This window comes from Gopherus evgoodei, chromosome 8 (genome assembly GCF_007399415.2).
Source record: "Gopherus evgoodei ecotype Sinaloan lineage chromosome 8, rGopEvg1_v1.p, whole genome shotgun sequence".
In the NCBI taxonomy this organism is placed as follows: domain Eukaryota; kingdom Metazoa; phylum Chordata; order Testudines; family Testudinidae; genus Gopherus; species Gopherus evgoodei.
In genome coordinates, this window is record NC_044329.1 from 50733783 (window position 1) to 50755854 (window position 22072).

Below are 22072 nucleotides of genomic sequence, written 5' to 3' on the forward strand. Positions count from 1 at the left end.
TCCGGGAACAAGGAGCACCGCCAAGCGGAAATCCCGCCTACAGGTGAGGGGCGGGAAGAGCTGCTAGTTGGGCGAGCAGCCTGCCAATAGTGACGTTACACTCATCTCGCGCCGGCGCCCCGCCGCCCGCTCACTCCCTCAAGCTGGAACCCGCCTCCGCCTCATGGGGATTTTTCTGCAGCCCCTGGGTCAGGGGGCGCCGGACTCAGCGTGCCTAGCGCCAGGCTGGTCTGAGTGCCCGGCCGGCCCGCGGCTTCCTCCTCAGCCTGTGGGGGGTGCGGAGCCGGGCCTGGCGCCCGCGATGTATTATCAGCGCCAGGCCCTGGCGGGTGCTGAGTTCTCCCCCCGGCCCTGGCGCGTGCCGAGCTCTTGGCCCCGCTATAGATAAGCCCCGGGCAGCCCCTCGCCCAAAGGCTGGGAGCCTTCCCCAAAGCCCCGTCCTGGGGGAGCCCGGCCCGGGAGCGCTCCTCAGAGTGCCGCGCTGGTGCCATTGTTAGCGGGCAGGTGCTTCCCGGGACCCGCCCAGCTGGTAGGCAGCGCGGAGAGCCCCCGGGCTGTCGCAACCCAGGAGAGCCCAGTGCTGCCTTAGGTACGTGCATGGCCCCCTTCAGCTGAGCGCCTCCCAATGTCACTAGTCTCACTTCATAGGTGGGGAACCCAGGCACAGAGGGGCTACGTGACTTGCACAAGACAGCCTGTGCAAATCAGAGGTCTCCTGAGTCCGGAGCAAACCATTGGCCCAAGCTTCCTCCTCAAGGACTGAATGCCTTATTAGTCCCCAGATTATCTTGGGTGAAAATCAGGGACACGTTTCCACCGTGATGCTGTCTTAGAAATAGATGACAAATACCTAGTGCATAGTCCTTCAGTGAGGAATTGTTCCCTACTTTACATTTTGTATAGAACAGTCTAATTTTAAGTGTCCAGAACAATGTGGCTTCTTGAACTTCTGTTAAGAGACCCCCCCAAAGTCTTTCAGCATAATTTTTTGCTTTCCTAATTTCATCCCATTACTTCTACATGTATCCCCTTTAGTTCTCTCTTAGTGGCCATGGAATAGGGTGACCAGACAGCAAGTGTGAAAAATCGGGACAGGGTGGGGGGTAATATGTGCCTATATAAGACAAAGCCCCAAATATTGGGACTGTCACTATAAAATCAGGACATCTGGTCACCGTACCATGGAATAACTATTTATTTATGCTTCTTTTTATGAACCAATCCCTCCAGCTCCCTAGTCATTTTTGTTGATTTCTCTACATTTCCTCCAGTTTTGTCAATATCTTTTTGGTAATTTGTTCTTCAAAAAAATAGTCTATTTCAGGTATGATCACGTTAAGAGCTGTAGCCTACCTTGCTGTGTAATGATTACCGTGTACATTTTTACTGGCCTTTCTACAGCTGTGTCCTTTTGCAAGCTTGTTTCTAATTTGCTCTTATTTTCTATCTTTTTTCCAAGTTTTTTTTTCTTTCTTTTAGATAGGTTTTTGGATTATTATTCCCCAGGTGTGTTAGTCTGCATTTTTTTTTTAAATTGAATCTCACATTGTTGGTTTATTTCTATATATTTACCCTCATTAAGGGCCTGACTCAAAGGCCACTGAAGTCAATGTCAAAGTGGATTAAGTGGGGTTTGATTCAGACCTTAGGTTCCTTTTCATTATTTTCTTTGTGATCACTAGTATTCACAGTTCCTTCCACTTCAGTGTCATCTGTGACATCATGCTCTTTACTGTCTCCTCCAAATCATTAATGAGGGTATTAAATAAGACTGGACCCAACACTGACTTGTTAAAATCCTCCCCATAGCTCAATACATTGCTATTACTCTTTGTTTATGGTCCTTCAGCCATTTTTCAGTCCACATGACAGAGTTCCTATTCAAGCCAATTTGAAGTAATTTCAAGAGTGATTCATAAGATGGTATCACATGCTTTAGTAAAAGTCAAATATAGTGCATCTACTTCATCCACTAGCTATGGGATAGATCGGGGTTGGCAGCCTTTCAGAAGTGGTGTGCCGAGTTTTCATTTATTCACTCCGATTTAAGGTTTCATGTGCCAGTAATACAGTTTAATATTTTAAGAAGGTCTCTTTCTACAAGTCTATAATATATAACTAAACTATTGTTGTATGTAAAGTAAATAAGGTTTTTAAAATGTTTAAGAAGCTTCATTTAAAATTAAATTAAAATGCAGAGGCCCCCGGACTGGTGGCCAGGACCCCGGCAGTGCGAGTGCCGCCTTCGGCATGCGTGCCATAGGTTGCCTACCCCTGGGCTAGATTTTGACTTGAAATATGCATTAGCACAGGAGCATGAGGGGGAGACTCCTCTTTCACCCTGCAGAAGCTACCTGGAACTTAAGTGGGCAAAAGTAAACAGGTGCTGTGGTGCCCATTTACTCATTCTTTGGAGTGAGTGAGCAGAGAAGGATAGGGAATATTGGAGCTTTGAGTCTGCCTCCCCATGTGCTGGCCAGCACATCTGAGCCAGTGAGGGATAAGGAAGTGTTATAATATGCTGCTGGCATAGGCTACCAGTAGATTACTACCCTTGTGCAAGAGGGGAACCAAGAGAAGGTGGTGCTTCCAAGAGATATCTCTGAGTCACCTTTCCTCCTGAGGCTGCTTCTGGAGTCATGCTGTTTATGCACTGACGCTCGCCCAGGACTGTCTGAAAGTACAATCTAGCCCTTTAGATCTGGAGGTTCCACCATCCTTACTCATGCTGTCTGATAGGCCCACTGAAATCATTTCTACTACTTGCAGAGTCTGGTACTTCACACCATGAGTAAGGGTAGCAGAATCTGGCCCTAAATAAGGCCATGTCTACATTATGGGTGCTTTAGTGACCTAGGGCTTGTCTACACTTGAAACACTACAGCAGCACGCCTGCAGTGCTTCAGTGTTGACACTACCACCTACACCAACGGGAAGGATTCTCTCACCAGGATAGGTAATCAGCTCCCTGAGAGGTGGCACGCTGGGTTGACAAAATTCTTCTGTTGACCTGGCGCTGTCTACACCAGGGTTTAAGTCGGCTTAACTACGTCACTCAGGTGTGGATTTTTCATATCCATGAGGTACATAGTTAAGTCAATGTAACTTTTTAGTGTAGACCAGGCCATACATAGTTACAGTGCCATAGCTATGCCTTGGTAAGCCCATAGCATAAATGCAAACTGCAGCAATGGAAGGGATTTTTCCATCATTGTAGGAACTTAGCCTTCCTGAATGAAGGTAGGTAGGACAATGGAAGCATTCTTCCATCCACCTAACTGCGTCTACATTGAGGGTTAGGTGATGGGTTTTTCACATCCCTGAGCACTGTAGTTATGTTGGCCTAAGTTGCAAGCATAGACCAGGCCTAATACTGTTGTGGGCTGGGCAGAATATTATTGAAACTGATGCATGAAGCAGCAGTCCTTCATTCAGAATAAATGTTAGAAACAATAGGGGCATCAAACCAGAATACAAGCACACACATGTGAGTCTGCTCAGGACTTAGAATGATGTGGGCGGAGGGTTCTTGTTGGGTATTGTTGTGTGGAGTTATGTGTGTGGGAGAGAGAAGGGAACGGGGAGAAACACCAGAGAAGGCAGCAAGGAAGCTCCAGAGTCCAGACATGGGTGACCTGAACAAGCACAGTGCATGGCCATGAGAAAAGCCTAGAAAGAGTTTTCAAGGTGGATGTTGCCAAAAAGAATCTTGAAGCTGTGAGCAAAGCTGTTGTTTGATTCCTGCTGTGTCTGGGAAACATGACTTTGTACATTCTTTGTAAATAAACAGGATTACATCAAAGAAATACCCGACCCCATCCTAGTGGAAAAAATCTGCAGGGCCCCAAACTTTGGCCAACCGCTCATGTCAAAAGGGGTAACAATACTATCAAAACAAAGGCATCAAAGTTTAGGCCAGATTGTGGCCCATCCTACAAAAGGGAGTAAGGGAGCAAAAAGTACTCCCTTGCTTCCCTGCACTAGCTTCCTGTTTTCAAGGGGCTGTCCCTCTTCACATTTGGGCAGGAAGAGATGGGGAGTAGGCAACCTTAGCACCACTGCTTAGTGTTGGGGGATGTATAGGTATAAAGCTGGGGCAGGGTATGTTTCCCCCCCTCACCTGGAGCTGAGGGGACTAGTAGGCACATTGACCAAGATCCTCAAAGGTAATTAGATGCCTAACTCCATTTGAAATCAATTGGAATCAGACAGTTAAATACTTAGAGGATCTCGAGTCTTGGCCATTTTGATTTCCTCAGTCACAATCTGCTTCCTGATGTGCTCGTAGGGCAACACAATGCACTGGCCCATATGTGGGGCCTGTGCAAAGCCACAATTGACCCCTTTTCATTTGCAATATCTGTGCTTTATAACTCCACCTGTTTATTGACAATGTTCAGGTTTTTTTCCCTCTTAATATTTGTTCCATTATTCTCATAAGAATAAATGTTAAATTTAAGGGATCCTTTCATTTTTTGAACACTGCTATTACATTTGCTTTCATCCAGTCTTTCAATACTTCCCCATTTGTCAAGATTTTTCAAAACTGTATAATCAGTTCATTTGCTGATCCCATTAATACTCAACAATGCAGATCATCAAGACTGGCTGATATTCTATAATTGAATGTTATAAATATTCCATTACCTGCTCTTTATCGTTAGTCTTCATGGGTCTTCCTTCCCCTCATTACTGCACATGTGGGAAGGCGCACTATGAGCCATCCTATGAAACCTAAGATACTGCTAAAGCAGTGGTTCCCAAACTTTAACAACCCTTGAAGCCCTTTAACTAAAATGTCAAGTCTTACAAAACCCCTCCTAAAAATGAATGTTTCCAGGGATTTTCTCCGTTACCTGAGTATAAATTATAAAAGCAGCGATCTTGGAAATATAAAATTTGTTTTTATGATGTGCTTATTAGACACTATTTATTATTAATTATTGATCATTACAGTATTTTTATTACATTATGAAAATAACAACACTCTTCCAGGATCTCACTTTCATAGCTTGTATCACTTTGAATAAGCCTGTTATAAGACAAGGCTCCTGTGTTTCATCAAGGAGTATCAGATGTGAAACAGAATGCAGTATTTGAGAAGCCAACTCAAATCGTTCCTCCTACACAAGCATTCAGGTGTTGAGCAGTCCAGCAAATAATGCACGTTAAAACAAAGCTTAAACTTTTTCTTCATAATTTTAATAACAATACTAGCTGTGTATTTAATTTTAAAAACAGCAAAAAATATCCACCTTCTTTTCCATTTCTTATAAGGAGTCTTGAAGTTTAAATCTCCTCAGTCTGATAAATATGCTTGCTTTGATCTGCTTAGCTCCTGGAAGTCCAGGGGCGCCGGGCTGCTGGCCCCCTGCTGTCCTGGGTCCCTAGGGACAGCTCTGTCTGCCATTAGGAACTTTTTTCCCCGAGAACTCCCTGTAACATTTCGCGTACCTCAGTTTGGACACCACTGTGCTAAAGGGAGGATACTGGACTTGTTGACTCACTTAAGGTTGATCCAAAACTCATTGAGGTCAATGGAAAAACTGGTTGACTTCAATGATCTTTGGATCAGACTTGTAGAGAGTTTAGACACATGGGTATAAAACAACAAAATGAGGTTCAGATTGGAGAAATGCAACCTAATACACCTGGGGAAAAATAATCCAAAATAACAATCTTTAATGGGATGGAGAAGCATAAAAAATCAATTGTGACAGATATTGCAACTGCATGCAGTATGTTTGGGGACCATACTGTATTACAGCTTATGTATTACTGTACACCTACCGCAGATAGGTTACCATGGCTCCTTCAGGAACCGAAAACAATGGGGAGTATTAAGATGAATCACTCAGATTGTAACATCTCTAAAGAGGTAGCACCCCTGGGGGAGGCTTGCATATATGGTTCCATCTGGGTTTTCCAGAGACCAACAGACAAAGAAGGGGGTTTTGTATGAAAAGGCTGCATTTAAACTGACTCAGGGCATTCCTTCTGATCCAGCAAACAGACAGGACCTTCTGTCTAACAGGGGCCCAAACCTTGTGGAAGGGTGGGAAAGACTTTGGCCGACTAGGATCCCATAAGACTGACAGATGAGCTTTAGTAAGCTTTTAGCCTGTGTATAGGAAATTGTATTGTTTTTTATATGTAGCACAAACTGGTACCTGAACTTGATTCACTTCCATTTTACCATTCTGGACTGTTTTTGAAAGTTGAAGTAGTGTCTTGCCTATCATCTCCATTACAAAGAGTTTAGTCCTTGATCCTCAAGATATTTAGGCACCTAACTTCCATTGATTTCAATGGGAGTTAGGTACCTAAATACCGTTGAGGATTTGGATCTTAATTCTTGGGGAAATACAAAATATATATTATCTATGAGAAAAGGAGCTCTTGTTACACTGGGCAGGTCTACACTTAAAATGCTGCAGCTACTATACCAACAGGACAGGTTCTCCCATCCATGTAATTGATCCACCTCCACAATAGGCGGTAGCTATGTCAATGGGAGAAGCCCTCCTAGCAACAGAGCACTGCATACATCGGGTTAGGTAGGCATCACTGGGTCGCTCAGGGGTGTGGATTTTTCACACTCCTGAGCAACGTAGTTACACCAGTGTAAGTCTCTAGTGAAGACCTGGCCTTGCTTACATATGCTTTTTTAAGACAAAGGGGATACTGAAAGATAACTTTAGACTGGGATAGAGTCTTTATTCTGATATGCCATAGGTAATATTTCTGTATTTTGTAACATAAGCTTTGTGCTGGCTTGGCCTAGTTTTTCATAGTATCCTAACAAGACAGGATCCTATCTTTTTATTCATGGTTTTCTCAATTGCTTTTATATGCCAAAAAATCCCTGCTTTTAAGACAGGGATTGGACTGTGGCTACTAATAGGTGACAAAATTCAATGATGGGCATCTGGGAGAGAAACTGAACTCTGACCTCAGAGAAGGTAGAATCTGGTGTAGGTCTGTGTGGGCACAAGGAGAGCAAAATGACCTGAAGATACTATGAATAGTTACAGAGATGGCTACAATGGGAGAAATGCAGCTAAGACTCAGATCCTCAAATGTATTTAGGTGCCAATGGAAATTAGGCTCTTAAATACCTTTGAGGATCTAGGCCTAAATATTGCCCAGAGCACTGAAGTGCTGTGGCACTGTTGTATTATTTGTTACAAACTTTTGATGGTTCCTTGTGCATGGCACTGTGCCCCCAATCACAGCTTTAAAATTGGTAAGGGGTCATGGGAATCCCATTGGAAATCACCGTTGCAGGAATCTCTCATTTGTTTCTCTGCCTATAGCACTTCCTTACTTGGCACTAGCAGAAGAAGAGCACAACTGGTGCTGAGGTGGGACCCTCTGACATTACAAGAGACACTCTGCAGGGATGTGGGGACAGGAGAGATGGCACTGATGAACAGATGACTCCAGTTCCTCTCAATGCTTCCTTCTCTCACAATTTGTATCCTGAGTGGTCAGTGCTGGAATTTGGGCCCTGACCGTGCTTAAGTTTATTCATGTGTTTAAAGTTAAGTGCATACATTATGCACGTAAGTGCTTGGATCAGGGCTATGGGGGGATAGGGTGATGAACCTAGGATGGGTGACATTTGAGTTCCCATCATGAGCAATCCGGTGGTTCAACCCAAGTGGCATTTCAGTGGAAGCTGATTTGAATCTCTGGAAATGGCTTGGGGAAATTCATAGCTAAAAGGGCTGCTCTGAACTGATTTTGGGTAAAGAGAATGAATTCATCAAATGCATTCAGTCCAAAATCAGGGTGTCCTCCCTGGGCAGCCTCCCCTGGAAATGAAAGGGGCCCAGCCCAGGGGTGAAGCAAGCAAAGTAGGATAATTGGAAGATTTGGAGCCTCAGAGGCATAACACAACTCACAGTGCTGTCAACCTGGAGCAGACGGCCTCGGTGCTAGAGAGAGTTAACTGAGTACAGGTGTTGTAGGAGGCGTTTCCGGACACGTTCCGCTTTGTCCTCCGTCCTCAGCAGGAGCTGGAGGAGGCAGTGGGCGGAAGGATGCTGGGTCTCTGCGGCTCCAGAGCCCCAGCCAGTTTGCAAACCCAAGCATCAGCCCGGGTGGTGGGAGCATGTGCAGCTGTAGCAGGCACCTGGCAGGGAGCCGCACGCTGGGGATGTGAACCAGGCGGGGAGGAAGGCCTTTCCTTGACTCATCAGATAAATCCAGCCCCCCCAAGGCGCCTGGTGAGCCGGAGACTGAGCGGCGGTAGCAGCAGCAGCAGCAGCAGCAGCAGCAGCAGCATGGCAGGGGACAGCGAGCAGAGCCTGCAGGAGCACGAGCAGCCCGGCAGTGGGGAGCCCTTCCTGATCGGGGTCAGCGGCGGCACAGCCAGCGGCAAGGTGAGTGGGGGACAGTGGAGCCGGGGGTAGCTGGTCCCCGCGTCGGTGCACGGGGAACCCAGCGCAGCAGACACATGGCTGCGGCTTGTGCTGGCGGCGGCGGCTGGGTGCCAGCCGAGACCCTGCTGAAGAGCCCCCGGCCCCCTCCGGGCTGTAGGAACACGTGGGGGCGTGTTGCCGCGATGGGGTACGTCTCCTAAGGAGGCGTTGGGCTGGAGGGAGGCCGCTCGTGTCCCCCTCCTGCACTGGGATCGCTCCGGCCGGCTGCGGGAAGGCAGGGCGGCTGCTGACTGGCAGCGTGGCTTCGTAGCACATTGTCTGGCCGCGGCCAACCCGCCCGCCGTGGGGAGTGAGCTCGGCTCTGCTGTGTGGGTGCCTCCGCTTTCCGCAAAGCGGCTGCTTCCTGCCTTGTGTTGTCTCTCTGCCCGACACAAAGGCCTGATCCCCGAGCAGGTGGCACTCAGCGGCTTCGGCGGGCTCTCTCCTGATTGACACCCCTGCCGGCCCCGAGGGGAGCAGGTGTCTGTGTGGCAGTTGTACTGGGGTGAGGGAATCGACACAGATGGGTCCTGCTGGCTTTTGTGCTCCTGTAAACATCTCTCTAAACGGTTACCCTGTTTCTAACCCCTTGCTCCTTCCCCCCCCTTTCTGCACTGGTGGTGACGCTGCTCCCTGCCGGGGTGACTCAGTGCTGCACGGATGGCTGGGCTGAATGGGGGTCAGATAAGTGTCTTGTTCCCCAGTCTCTCCTGGGGCTGCCCAGCTTCCAGGGCCGGTGCAAGGATGTTTCGTGCCTTAGGCCAGACTTCCACCTTGCGCCCTCTGTGCCCTGAGCCCCCCCTGCGGCAGCTCTCCCCCTCCACCCTGAGGCATCCCCCCCCCAGCTCATCCCTGCTCCGTCTCCACCCAGAGCAGCCTCCACCCAGAGCAGCCGTCACTGCTTCACTTCTCCCGCCTCCTAGGCTTGCAGCACCGCAGGCCGGGCAGGCTAGAGAAGTGAAGCGGCCATGGCATGCAGAGGGAGGAGGCAGAGCAGAGGTGAGCTGGGGCGGGGAGTTCCCCTGCGTGCCTGCCGCCCCTTCCTCCACTTGCTGCAGGCGGCCCACAGACAACTCTCTTATCAGAGGGTAGAGCTGCAAAAGAGTAGCTGTTGAATATAACTTTAGTATTTTTTCCACTTTTAATAAAGTGAGATGAGCAGCTATTCCGAACTGTTTTCTTTATTCATTATTAATGAATTTCCCCAGATCCCAGTTGTCTATGCCCATGTGTACAAGCACTCCTAGAAAAGCTGGTCCTAGGATTTTATACCTATCGCTTAGAGAAAGGCGTTTAGAGTCTCACTTTCTTCTCCACATTAATATTAAACTTGTCAGTGTAATCAATAACAGATAACAGCTTTAAAGCAAAACCAGTTTCATTCTGTCAGCAGACACCATCCCCGTCCCCGCCCCCCCCCCCCACTTGACTTCTGCTCTGGCCCTGTTTAGCTCTGTGCAGGACTGGAGCTGTAATTATTGCACACTAGTTTTTATGTGTGTGGCTCTGTCTGTGTACTACACCATCCTCAGAGTCCTCTGGTAACTTCAGTGGTTTTACAATTGTGCTTTCCTTTAATGTATTTAATGTGTATGAAAGACTCGGCCATAAGGGAAACAGTGAAACTGGCTATACACAGACAACATGGATGGAGGAGGGAAAGGACAAATATTTGCCCCTCTCTAATCCATTACTATTCCAGTAATCTGAAGTGTTGCTTAGAATGATGGTGAGTAACAGATTTTTTTTCTTTTTTCCAGAAAGATGTGTGTCTGATGGGAGGGCATGGGGGTGTTTGGTTGACCCAGATTGGTAGCAGGTGTTGGAATCCTACTGGGAGATGCTGACTCATAATGGCAGATGTGACTCTCTAACTCCACCCTGGTGTAAGGGAATGTAGGAGAGTTCCTCTGGACACAGAACTGGGACTAGGGGAAAACTCTGGGAACTGCCAAGCTTTAGGGAGATATCTTGGGCTGAGGTTTATGGTGAGTTAGTTGTTTGAATTACCAGTAGAGGCAAACCCCAGCAAAGTGCTGCTCTAGGTACATTTTGTCTTTTTCTGTTCAGAGGAGGGATGGAATTTCTTCCAGCGTATGGTGTCCGTTTAAAAAGTGTTCCAGGTGAACATGCTCATGTTCATAGGTGAGAATGCACCTGAGATCTTCCTCATTACAGGGGCACTAAATGCCTGGTTGCAGCTGGAGGAGCATAGCGCTATGTGCACTTAGTTTTTTCCTAAAGATTAATTTAAAAATACCAGGCCTTCATAGCAGCAATGGGGGTGGCCTTTACCTGTTCTTTTGCTTGTTGAAAACACGCATGTGCCTGAAAAAATCCATAGATGGTGCAGGGTGTGTGTGGAAATCTCTATCTGGGAACCAATGCTGAATTGTTCTTGCACTAAGTTTTCTGGTGACTCAAGTATCCTGGGCTCATGTGAGGCCTTTAGTGCATGGGCCTAGCTCTGTATAGCTGTCTCAGGGCTTGTCTACATCAGAAAGTTGCAGCGCTGGTGAGGGAGTTACAGCGCTGCAACTTTGAAGGTGTACACATCTGCAGGGCACCACCAGCGCTGCAACTCCCTGTTTGCAGCGCTGGCCGTACTCCCGTTTTTTCTCGGGTGTAGAGGATCCAGCGCTGGTGATCCAATGTAGACACTTACCAGCGCTTTTCTTGACCTCCGTGGAAGGAGGAAGCCTCTGGTAATCAAGCTGGTCTCCTTTCCCGGTTTGCTCTCTCGTTGCCGGAACCCCGAGCAAGCAGGTCTCCTTCCCTGCGGTTTGCTGGGTGGCTCCGGGAACGCAAGAGCAAACCGCGGAGAAGCTGGTCTCCTTTCCCGGTTTGCTCTCTCGTTGCCGGAACCCCGAGCAAGCAGGTCTCCTTCCCTGCGGTTTGCTGGGTGGCTCCGGGAACGCGAGAGCAAACCGCGGCGAAGCTGGTCTCCTTTCCCGGTTTGCTCTCGCGTTCCCCGAACCCCCCTTGAAGCCGCCCAACAGCGCTGCAGTGTGGCCACATCTAACACCACTTGCAGCGCTGGTTGCTGTAAGTGTGGCCACTCTGCAGCGCTGGCCCTATACAGCTGTACTAATACAGCTGTAACAACCAGCGCTGCAAAATTTTAGATGTAGACATGGCCTCAGTAACACTGTGTCTGTCGCTGCTGAAGTGCTGTGTCTCGGAGCAGTCTATTGAACCCACAAGGTAAGGCCAGGGATTACAGTCCAATAGGGCACAGTTGTTCTCCACTTCAAAGTGAAACCTGCTCAGCAGCAGTAGTAAGCTCTCCTGTAAAACAGGGAAGAGGTTCTTTATTGGCAAGGTGGTGTACTGATGGCTTTTCCTTTCTCAGCTTTGATTTCCCCTCCGCAATGATTGCTTGCTGCCAAAACACACACACACTGCAATGCTACCTTTTAAAAGGAACTCAACAGATTGATGCAGACTTCATAGCCAGCTCTCTTGTAGTCCGTTCTTAACTTGCTATGCTCAAGCAGAAGCAGCAGGGAGAGTTTATTGGTGCTTGTGCTTCTAATATCCCAAACTGGTGTATTATAGTTAATGTGGCTCATGATGCAGGAAAGTGAGAACGTGCTTGATGGCAGAGGTAAGGCAAGGTGTGTATGCAGCTGTGACAACAGGGATCTGCCCAGCTGGTTCCTGGCAAGGCCTCCAATTTTGGTGATATTCTTGATTGCCTTAATAGAAGGCAAATGGGTCCTTGGAAGAACAAAGAATGCTTTACATCTATGGACCACACTGAACCCAGGCAAGGGGTTTCCTGCAGCAGGGCAAGTAAGCTTTCTTGAATGTCCTGTGGCTGGAAGTATGGCTGACTATCAGTTCTTAAGGTCCACATGTGCTGGCCCTGGTTAGAACCAGAGAGGATTGGGGGTGGGGTGGGAAGGGAAGAGAGAGACATTTTCCTATTCCAAAGCTGCAGATCCATCTAACTCTCAGCAAAACTGTGGCCCGTTGTAACACACTTGGTTGGCAACACACCAGAGTGAAGATAACAGCGGATGCTTTCCTCGCAATGGTGCGCATGCAAAAAAGCCTCTCCTGCTGTTATTGAGTCAGAGATGGGTAAAACTCTTGCTAGTGGCCACACTGACACTTTTTTCCCTAAACTACTTAATTTAACTTTAGGAGAAACAAATACATATGCATATATACACATCCAGATAATTGTAATTTATGTAGGGTTTTTTGCAGACTCGATAATAAAAATAATGCTGTGAAAAGTGATATTTGTATGTTTGTTAATATCACTTTTTACAGTAAGTCCTGGCAAGCTGGAACCTGGATGGAGGGGTTGGAGGTGAGGCGGCAGAGACCAGGGAGGATTTGGATGGAGGGGTGAGGCGGCAGAGGCTGGGGGGATGGATGTGGGGGCCCTGCCACTGCGTGGTCAGAGGTGTGGGTTGGCGCCTGAGGCTGGTGTCATAAACAGATAGCTAAGGGTTAATGTTTCTTTCACCTATAAAGGGTTAACAAACAGTGACCTGCAAACACCTGACCAGAGGACCAATCAGGAGACAAGATACTTTCAAATCTTGTGGAGGGAAGCCTTTGTTTGTGGGTTTGGGATTTGGCTTTGTTCTCTCTGGGTCCTGGACGGGACTAGAGGTGCAACCAGGTTTCTGCCAATCTCCCTGCTACAGTCTCTTATCTATCCAGAATTGTGAGTAAGAAAAAAGGCGGTTATAGTCTTTTAATTTGTTTTCTTATTTGCATATGTGTACTTGCTGGAAGTAGCTTAAATTGTGTTTCTGCTGGAGAAACTTTCTTTCTATTGTTTATAAGTTGAAAGACCCTGTAACTGTTCACCATCTAAAGTGCAGAGATAAACCTTTTACTTTTTTTATAAAAAGCTTGCTTTTAAGACCTGTTAAGCCTTAATTAGAAAAATCAAAGAAATTGAGTCTGTATATACCAGGGAATTGGTGGGAAGCAAGGAGGGAAAGGTAAATTTGTATTGCCTCTGGGTGAAGGGGAGAGAGAAACTTGATCTCTCTGTGTTGTGTTTCAAGGAATTGATTCACGGTATCTCCTAGTGTACCCAGGCAGGAAAGATCTGGGAGGAGGTAAAGAGGTGGGAGGGAATGGTTTATTTCCCTTTGTTGTGAGACTCAAGGAATTTGGGTCTTGGGGTCCCCTGGGAAAGTTTTTTGGGTGGACCAAAGGTTATCAGGCCCTAAAAATTCCTGATTGGTGGCAGCGCTACAGAATCTAAGCTGGTAATTAAGCTTAGAGAACTTTATGCTAGTACCCATATCCTGGACGCTAAGGTCAAGATTTGGGAATTATACTATGACAGCTGGGGATTGGCACCCTGGGTCAGCTTCTACTGGAACCCGAGGTTCGTGCCTGCAGTTGCATGGCTAGGGCCAGGGATTGGCATCCAATGCCAGGCAGCTGTGTGACTGGGGCTGAGGGTCAGCACCCAGGGTTGGTGCCTGGGGTCTGTGCCAGCTGCTGCTACACAGCCAGAGCTAGGAATCTGTCCTAGGCCAGCACCCGCCCAAGCCTGCTGCTGTGTGACCAGGACTGGGGGTTGGTGTCCAAGGCCAGCACCTGCCAGAGCCTGTGGTTGGTGCCTGCTGCTATGTGACCTGGGCTGGGAATCTGTACTCAGGGCTGGTGTCTGGGGATGGGTGCCCAGGGCCAGCACCTGCTGGAACCCAGGGTCGACAGTCAGGGCTGGGGGTCAGAGTGCAGGGCCAGGGATTGGCTGATGCTGAGTTTGGGCCTGGCGCTTGAGGTCTGTGCCTGCTGCCGCAGGGCTAGGGTTCAGCATCCAGAGACGGCACTCGCCAGAGCCCAAGTCCTGTGCTGGGGATCTGCACCCAGGGCTGGCAGTGGCTGGAGCTCAAGGTCAGCACCTGGAGCCAGCACTCCTAGTCAGTGACTAGAGCTGGGGGTCAGAGTACACGGATGGGGGTCAGCAGCCACTGGTGGGATTAGGGGTCAGCACCACATGGCCAGAGCCAGGGATTGAAGCCTGCTGCTGTGCAGCCAGGGCTTGGAGTCTGCAACCCCAGGGTTGGAGCCCTAGTCTGCCACCCAATAACCCCAAGTGTCTGCCACCCAACCACCCAGGACTGAAGTCTGAGCCCAGTTAAGCCCTCCCCCAGGTAGAGAACTCACCTTGCTCCTTCAGCATTATGCCACACCTGCAGAGGTGAAAGTAAGTGGGTCCGGTAAGAAAGTGGCCACCAGTACACAACTGATCATATCAGCAGGGCTGCTGAAGGGGGGGAGGCAAAAGGGGCAGCTGCCCTGGGGCCTGGTGATTTAAAAGGGCCCAGGACTCCCAACCACCGCTACCACTACTGTGCCAGTGGCCAGAGCCCTGGGCCCTTTAAATCACCACTGGAGCCCTGGGCAGTGCTGAAGGGCTGGCTGGGGGAGTCTAGCCCTGACCCCAGCCCCATCTCTTCTGCCCGAGGCAGTGCCCCTTCCAGGGGGTCAGAGCGCCACACATACACCCTTGCCCAGGACCCAGCTGCCTTTTGTATCAGTAAGTCCGTTAAGTTACTTTTACCCCTGCCCACCTGTCTCTGAAGATGTGCAAAGTGACACATGGGTGGGGGGGAGGGAGAAGGGGCCGATGCTTTGCTACCTTTGCCCCCAGTCACTGCCCAGGATGCTGTCATGGCTGCGGGGAAATGCCCTGGTGGCTGCATTTGAGAAATGGTGCTCTAAACTAAGCAGCTGTGTTAGACCGTGGAAGGAGAGTATAGCGAGAGCTTGTCGCTCACCACGCCTGGGTTCTAGGCAGCATATGCTGCTCTTGGTGAGCTGCCATTCCTTTGCAAAGGGACCAGGCTTTCTCTAGAGGGTTGGGGAAGAAGGCTTTTGTTAGCATTTAGTAAATGGATCCAGCTGATCATGGAAAATAAGAAATTCAAAAAGGATAAACAAACTTGAACTAACCTAGAAGCCTCCTGGATTGTGTGCCTCTGAAGCCCATATGCAGGGCCAGTCTTAGGGAAAATGGTGCCCTGGTCAAACCTGTATTTTGGCCCTTCTGTCCCTCAGGCTCCCTACCTATGTCTCCTGGCCTTGAGCTCCCTTCCGCAGCCTCACACCCCAGGCCCATCCCGTTCCTTGCCTCTTGGCCACAGTGATCTGGGCAGTTGCCCACCCATAAGGTCAGCCCTGCCCATGTGTTGCAGAAGCGTTGTTGCTGGCATAAGCGCTAATAGGCAGATGAGGAGGACTCAGACTGATGCTCATGATTAGAACTGTCAAGGGATCAGTAGTAATGTGATGGCCTAGGAGGCCACAATGCAGCTTCTTTATTAAACATCTGTTGTTGTCCAGTGAAATGCATTACTAGTAAGAGCTGGCTGTGATACAAAGCCTTCACATTGTCAGAATCCAGCCTATGCTGGGCCTAATCAAAGCACATTATCGTCTGATGGCTGTCTAGTGGTTTTTAGGAAGTGGTGAAACTGGCTCTCTTGTAGGCAGTTCCACCAGAGAAGTGCAGGACTGAATGGAGACTTTCCCTGCCATTGTGCCCCCACCAGATGATTTCCCAACGCTGGTCTTAGTATTGCTTAACAGGCCTGTTAAACACTCTCTGCAACAACTCCACTTTCTCTCGGAACCAAAGATCCCAATGAGAACTCCTGCTCTCCTTTCTCTCTCCTCAAATAAAGGACTGGCCACAGCGTGTGTGTGTGTTGGGAAGGGGGGAGGTTGGACAAGATTACTGACTGTGCCCTCTCCTCACCCCCCCCCCCCCGCAGCAAACAGTAAATGGGATCTTGATTTGAGTAAGGCTTTTGACATAGTCCCACATGACATGCTCATAAGCAAATTAGGGAAATGTGGTCTAGATGAAATTACTGTACGCTCCATGCGAAACTGGGTGGAAGATGTACTCAAAGAGTAGTTATCAATGGTTTGCTGCCCAACTGGGAAGGTGTATCTAGTGGGGTCACACGTGGGTCAGTCCTAGGTCTGGTAATGGTCAATACTTTCACTGATGACTTGGATAATGGAGTGGAGAGTATGCTTATAAAATCTGCAGATGACATCAAGCCTGGAGGTGTTGCAAGCATTTTGGAGGACAGAATTAGAAATCAAAATGATCTTGACAAATTGGAGAACGGGTCTGAAATCAACAGGATAAAATTCAATAAAGACAAGTACAAAATACTGTACTTAGGAAGGAAAAAATCAAATCCCCAACTACAAAATGGGGAATAACTGGCTAGGTGGTGGTATTGCAGGAAAGTATCCGAGAGCTATAGTGGATCACAAATTGTATATGAGCCAACAATGTGATAGTGGTGAAAAAGCTAATATTATTCTGCATGTATTGACAGGAGCGTCATATGTAAGACACAGGACATAATTGTCTCACCCTAGTCTGCATTGGTGAGGCCTCAGCTGGAGTACTGTGTCTGGTTCTGGGTGCCACACTCTAGGAAAGATATATAGATAAATTGGAGAGAGTCCAGAAGAGAGCAACAAAAACATCATAAGGCTTAGAAAACCTGACTTATGAGGAAAGCATAAAACAAAACAAGGCAAGGGGATATTTAATCCTTGAGAGAAGAAGACTCATGGGAGGGTGGAACCTGATCACTGTGCTCTTTATAACCGCCCTTCACATATTTGAAGACTGTGATCAATTGTTTCCCATGTCTATTGAAAGTAGGACAAGAAGTCATGGGCTTAATCTGCAGCAAGGGAGATTTCGGTTAGATATTAGGAAAAAACTTTCTAGCTATAAGGGTAGCTAAGCTCTGGAACAGGCTCCCAAGGGAGGCTGTGCAATCGCCAGCACGGAGGCTTCTAAGAGCAGGTTAGACAAACACCCTGTCAGAGATGATCTAGGTAGACTTGGTCCTGCTTCAGCGTAGAGGGCTGGACTTGACCTCTCAAGTCCCTTTTGGCTGGCTCACTGTCTTGTGGGATACGATCACAGAAGTGTTGGGTTGGAAGGTGTTTTTACCCAGGGTTACTGGGCGGGGGTGTGTGTTTGGAATGCACCATAGATTTAACTGGCTCATCCCTCTCCCCTCCAGCTGCAGAACTGGAGCCCAGCAGCCTGTCCTGAGGTCTGTACATAGATGCCACTGTTTAGAAAAGACTTTGCCAAGGAACAGCTGTCAAAATAAACTCTGGTTCTGGGGGCAGCTTGGTCCCAGGGCACTCAAGGGTTGTATGCACCTTCTGATGAGTTTCAGGGCTTGGGCAGGATCTTACAAATATTAACTACATGCTGCATCTCCTATGTTTCTATGTGGTAGGTCAGGACTATCCCCATTTTACAGATAGGAGAATTGAGGTGTAACTTAAGACTACTCAAATATGGGTGAGTAAAACTGGGGCCCTCAACTGTGGGTTTGTTTTGCTCAGAGGTACTGAGTACCCGCAGCTTCCTGGCACATGAATCCAAATGTGGATTTTGAACATGGCCAGCTAGCTGTGTGCGCTCAGCTCCTCTGGGGGAGTGGGGGGAGACTATAAGTTGCCTTTACTGAGGTGCCCAAGTTTACATGTTTATGTTTGAGCTCTTTGACCTGTGTGGCATCACCAAGGCCACAGAGGGAGTTGGTGTGAGCACTGGAACTGGCTTCTGGTTCTTAGTCTCTAGCTCAGTCCACTAGACCAGGCTGGTGAGCTGCCCCTCCTTGCGACAAGAGGGCCTGCTGGCTGCTTAGGAGTTGGCTCAGCCTATGGCAGGTGGCTGGGTAGGGGAACAGCAGCGGGCCTAGCATTGACAGAATCCTAGCTGGCCCTGCCCAGCAATGAACTGACAGGGATCCTCCCTGCATTCAAGGACCTGTGGCTATGGGTTTTGTGGCTCTAATAGCCAGAGCTGGGTAGCTGTTGTGGAACTGTAACTAATTTTGAGACTAGCTGTCAGCCCCACTCACTTGCACAGTGAGGGAAATCTCTTCCAGGGATCTTCTTTCTCTATACAAGGGAGTTCTCATGTTACATTTCTGGGTCCTACGCCTTAGCAAGGGAGGGGCTTTGTGGGCTCCAAAGGCTGGCTTTGGGGATTCCTCTACGTCGGGGACTTTAGCATGGGGGAGTGTGCATTGAACTGTGGGATCAAGAGAATTTCAGTGCTGGTTGAGGCTCCCTGGTGACTCTGAAGTTTCAGTTCCTTTTAATGAAAACCATGCCTGAAATTCGCACCACCTCCAGGATGTTGCTTTCCTGACCAGTAAAAAGGGTAAGGGTCTGATCCGCAAGGCATTGGGGAAGTCACTAACACCCTCTCTGCATATGTGAACTTGGTGCTGGTTGGAAAAATGCCAATTTATGGAGATCAAATGGCTTCATGGGAATATGTCGATTTTTTTTTTTGATGACATTCCAATGGTCCCTTGCGGCCTGGGCTTCTAGGTTCCCAGCTTCTTCACAAGCCCCTTGTAGCCTGCAATGAGCTGGGGCTTCCTGGGGAAGCTCTCTCTCCAGGCTGCCTTCCTAGAGCTGTTCTCTGAAATTCTGAGCTCTTTTTTTTTTATTCCACTACAGAATCCTTCCCCTCCCCCCCCCAAAATCTCAAGCTTTCGTGGAATAGAAAATCCTGCTCAGCTCTCTTGTGAGAGCAAGGCAGCAGAGAACCAAGCCCAGAGAGTTCTCATGGATGTCCAGTGGAAGGTCTGGCTGCACATTTCTACTGGTGAATGAGAACTGCTCTCTTGATCTCAAGGAAGTTTAGCTTCCTTGCTGTCTCATGGGATCTGCTACTCCTGGAGTGAAAGGGAGCAGTGGTGGGGTTGCACCAAAAGGGTTCTGGATGGAGGGATGGTCTTTCACAGTGTTCTGTAGTTTGCCTCTCTGACGAAGGGAGAAAAGCAGACTGAATGGGGATTTTCCAGCCCCAGTGCCCCACAAGCCTTCAATGTGCTACGGAGCCTGGCCCTGACACAGGAGGAGCTGAGAGTGCACCCACCAGACAGTGAATCCTGAAATGGGAAGGGGTTAGCTAATGGCTGAGCCCATAGGTACTAGTCTTCACTCATCTCTTGTTCCTTGGTGGAAGGCTTCAGTGTGGACCTTGCCTTGATTCCTGTTACCTTTTAAGGTTCAATGTTAGGCATGGGCCAGTGACATGAATGGTCATTTCAGAATCCATCACATCTAGCCCCAGAGTAGCCCAATGTACAAAGCATTGTGGTCCAGGGCAGTCAGATTACAGCTGCAGGGTTAGGGTCAGTTCCTGCTCTATGCTGGGCTTGACTGCTTCAGAGTGGAGAAGAGATGCTGAGAGTTAGAATAGGGATGGTTCTTTCCTGTCCCCTAAGCCTATAGCCTGCATGAAAAATACCTGTACCACCCACCCCTCCCAGATGCCATCCCTCTGCACCATAAAGGAACAAAGCAGGTGTACTATTTGACAATGTTACTATTAAGTGCAGTGCAAAAAACCTAAACACTTCTGTTTACCTGTCTTCAAAATTTCACTTGCTAGTAGGGATGATTACCTTATGGGATATATACACCTCTACACCAATATAACACTGTCCTTGGGAGCCAAAAAAAATCTTACCACATTATAGGTGAAACTGCGTTGTATCAAATTTGCTTTGATCCGCCGGAGTACGGAGAAGCATGCCCCCCTGCCCCCGAGCACTGTTTTACCGCATTATATCTGAATTCGTGTTATATTGGGGTAGAGGTGTATTAATTTTACTATTCTAACAGGTTAATATGTTCTGAATAGTATCAGACCATCCTCATCCATGGTATTTAACCAGCTCTATAGCTGAATTGAATACATTGTTTGGATGCAGGTAGAACTCATGAAATGAGCGTTCCACTGGTCCTTACTAGTTGCCGTTCCTTCTACTCCATGCTCCTCTTTATAGGCCATGTTATATTTCTTCCTGAATTGCCTCAATATTAATTTCCTATTTCCTTATTTTTCCCCCTTCCCCTCCTAACATTGCACCTGTGTTGCAAACAGATATGAAAGACTGCAGGAGGAGATGCAGTCAGCACTGTTTGGGCATGATGCCTCCTTCAGCTTTCTGACTGTTGGAAGGAAGATGTTTCCACTACATACTCCTCCTGCAGCAAGGAGGGGGAAAAAAAAAAGGCAAAAGGTTAAGGCTTCTCCAGTTACTAGCTCTAGCACTTACCCTGCTGTTACTCAGAATTTTCTCCAAGACCTAGCAGAATGAAATTGATCAGATTCTTGTCAGTTGCATTGCTACCACAGCACCGTGAAAAGGCCTTGAGTCAGTTTTCACTCTGCTGCGGCTTGTGGAAGCTCTGAGCAGCACCAAAAGCACTAGAGCTGTGTGCCTGCAGGCTTAGGGAGACATCAATGCTCTGACTTCACTCAGTTCATGGTTACAAAGCCTTTCTTTGTGACCATGAAAGACTAGACAGGCATGGTACTTGATGATATTTAAGTGAAAGCTTAGATTCTGGAAGAGGTGAAGGCACTTCCCTGGGAAAGCATCCTATTCATTGAGTGTAGATGGCCCTCTTTTTTTTTTTTTTTTTTAACCCCTATGTGACATGTGCCTCTCTATTTGCATCCTGTCCTTTTTGAGAGAGCATGACTAAAACAGAACATCATATTCTAGGTAACAGTGTCACATTAGTTTATATAAAGGGAGTTAGTTTATATGTATTACAGTAATGCCTAGAGGCCCCAGCTGAGACTTGCCGGGGGGGGGGGGGCGGTCCTTTATACTCGGCATGTACTTGGTGCTCTCCTGAAGACCTTGCAATCTAAATAGACCAGCTAGAGGCACAGGGAAGGGAAGTGACTTGCCTAGGGTCACACACAGGTCAGTGGCAGGAATAGACTGCAGTTCTCTGAAGACCCAGCTCAGTGCCCTATTCACTGGACCATGCTGCTTCTCTAAAGGCATTGTATTTTCTATGCCATTTGTTGTTGATCCTACTACATTCTTTTACTGACATCTGCTTCACATTGTCTAAAATGACACCCAAGTCTCATCCTGCAGCAATTACAGTTAATTTAGAGCCCAGCAGTATGTATGAGTCCAGATTACTTCCAGTATGCATTACCTTGCATCTGTCAGCACTGAATTTCCTCTACCATTCTGCTGCCCATTCACCTAGCTTGGTTAGATGCTTCTGAATTTCTCCGTCGTCTTCTCAGATCTTGACTAAGGGATAGTTTTGTCACCTTGAAGTTTGCCAGCTCACTGGTCATTCCTTCTTCCAGACCACTAAAGGAGTTTTCATGTCTCTTTCTAATTGTGTTCTCTTGTGTGTTGTACTGGTGATTTGTTCATTTGAAGGGGATGCTTCCCAATGCTAGAGGAGTTTCTGTTTCCGTTGTGCAGGGGAACTTATGATCTCTGTGTGTGTCTCTAGTCTTTCTTCCTCCTTCTCAGAATCTCTTTCAAGCCAGTGGCTGAAGTTTTCCTACCAGGGCATGATTGGTTTGTGTCTGTCAGAAGCAGCTTTGCAGAGAGGGACTGGATCTTTTCTCTATATCACTAGCTTTTTGGCAGGAATTTCCTGAGGGCTTTTCCTCATCATATAGTCTTAGCCTGAAAGAGAGTCTGGGTGGGGGAGAAGAGTTCACTTCCAGTCTGGTGCTGCTGGGGGAGGGCGATAGCCCTATGAACAGCAGCTCATCTCCTGCCTGCTTCCAGCTGCAGATCATCTAAGGGGGGCTG

At 48.1% G+C, this 22072-nt stretch overlaps 1 protein-coding gene across 5 annotated transcripts in view; it reads left to right on the top strand.

The window, feature by feature from the left end:
* Positions 1 to 8: 8 nt before the first annotated feature.
* Positions 9 to 22072, top strand: part of UCK2 (uridine-cytidine kinase 2) — a 45435-nt gene continuing 23371 nt past the window's right edge. Inside the window, exons 1-4 of one of the 5 annotated variants that reach the window (XM_030571429.1) lie at positions 126 to 589; positions 2506 to 2508; positions 7390 to 7477; positions 8215 to 8387. In XM_030571429.1, the coding sequence (XP_030427289.1) occupies positions 7456 to 7477; positions 8215 to 8387 (195 nt within the window). In that variant the 5' untranslated portion in view covers positions 126 to 589; positions 2506 to 2508; positions 7390 to 7455. Of the gene's footprint in view, positions 44 to 125; positions 590 to 2505; positions 2509 to 7316; positions 7478 to 8015; positions 8388 to 22072 lie in introns of those variants that run through there. The other 4 variants (XM_030571428.1, XM_030571430.1, XM_030571427.1 and 1 more) reach the window with 4 other exon arrangements.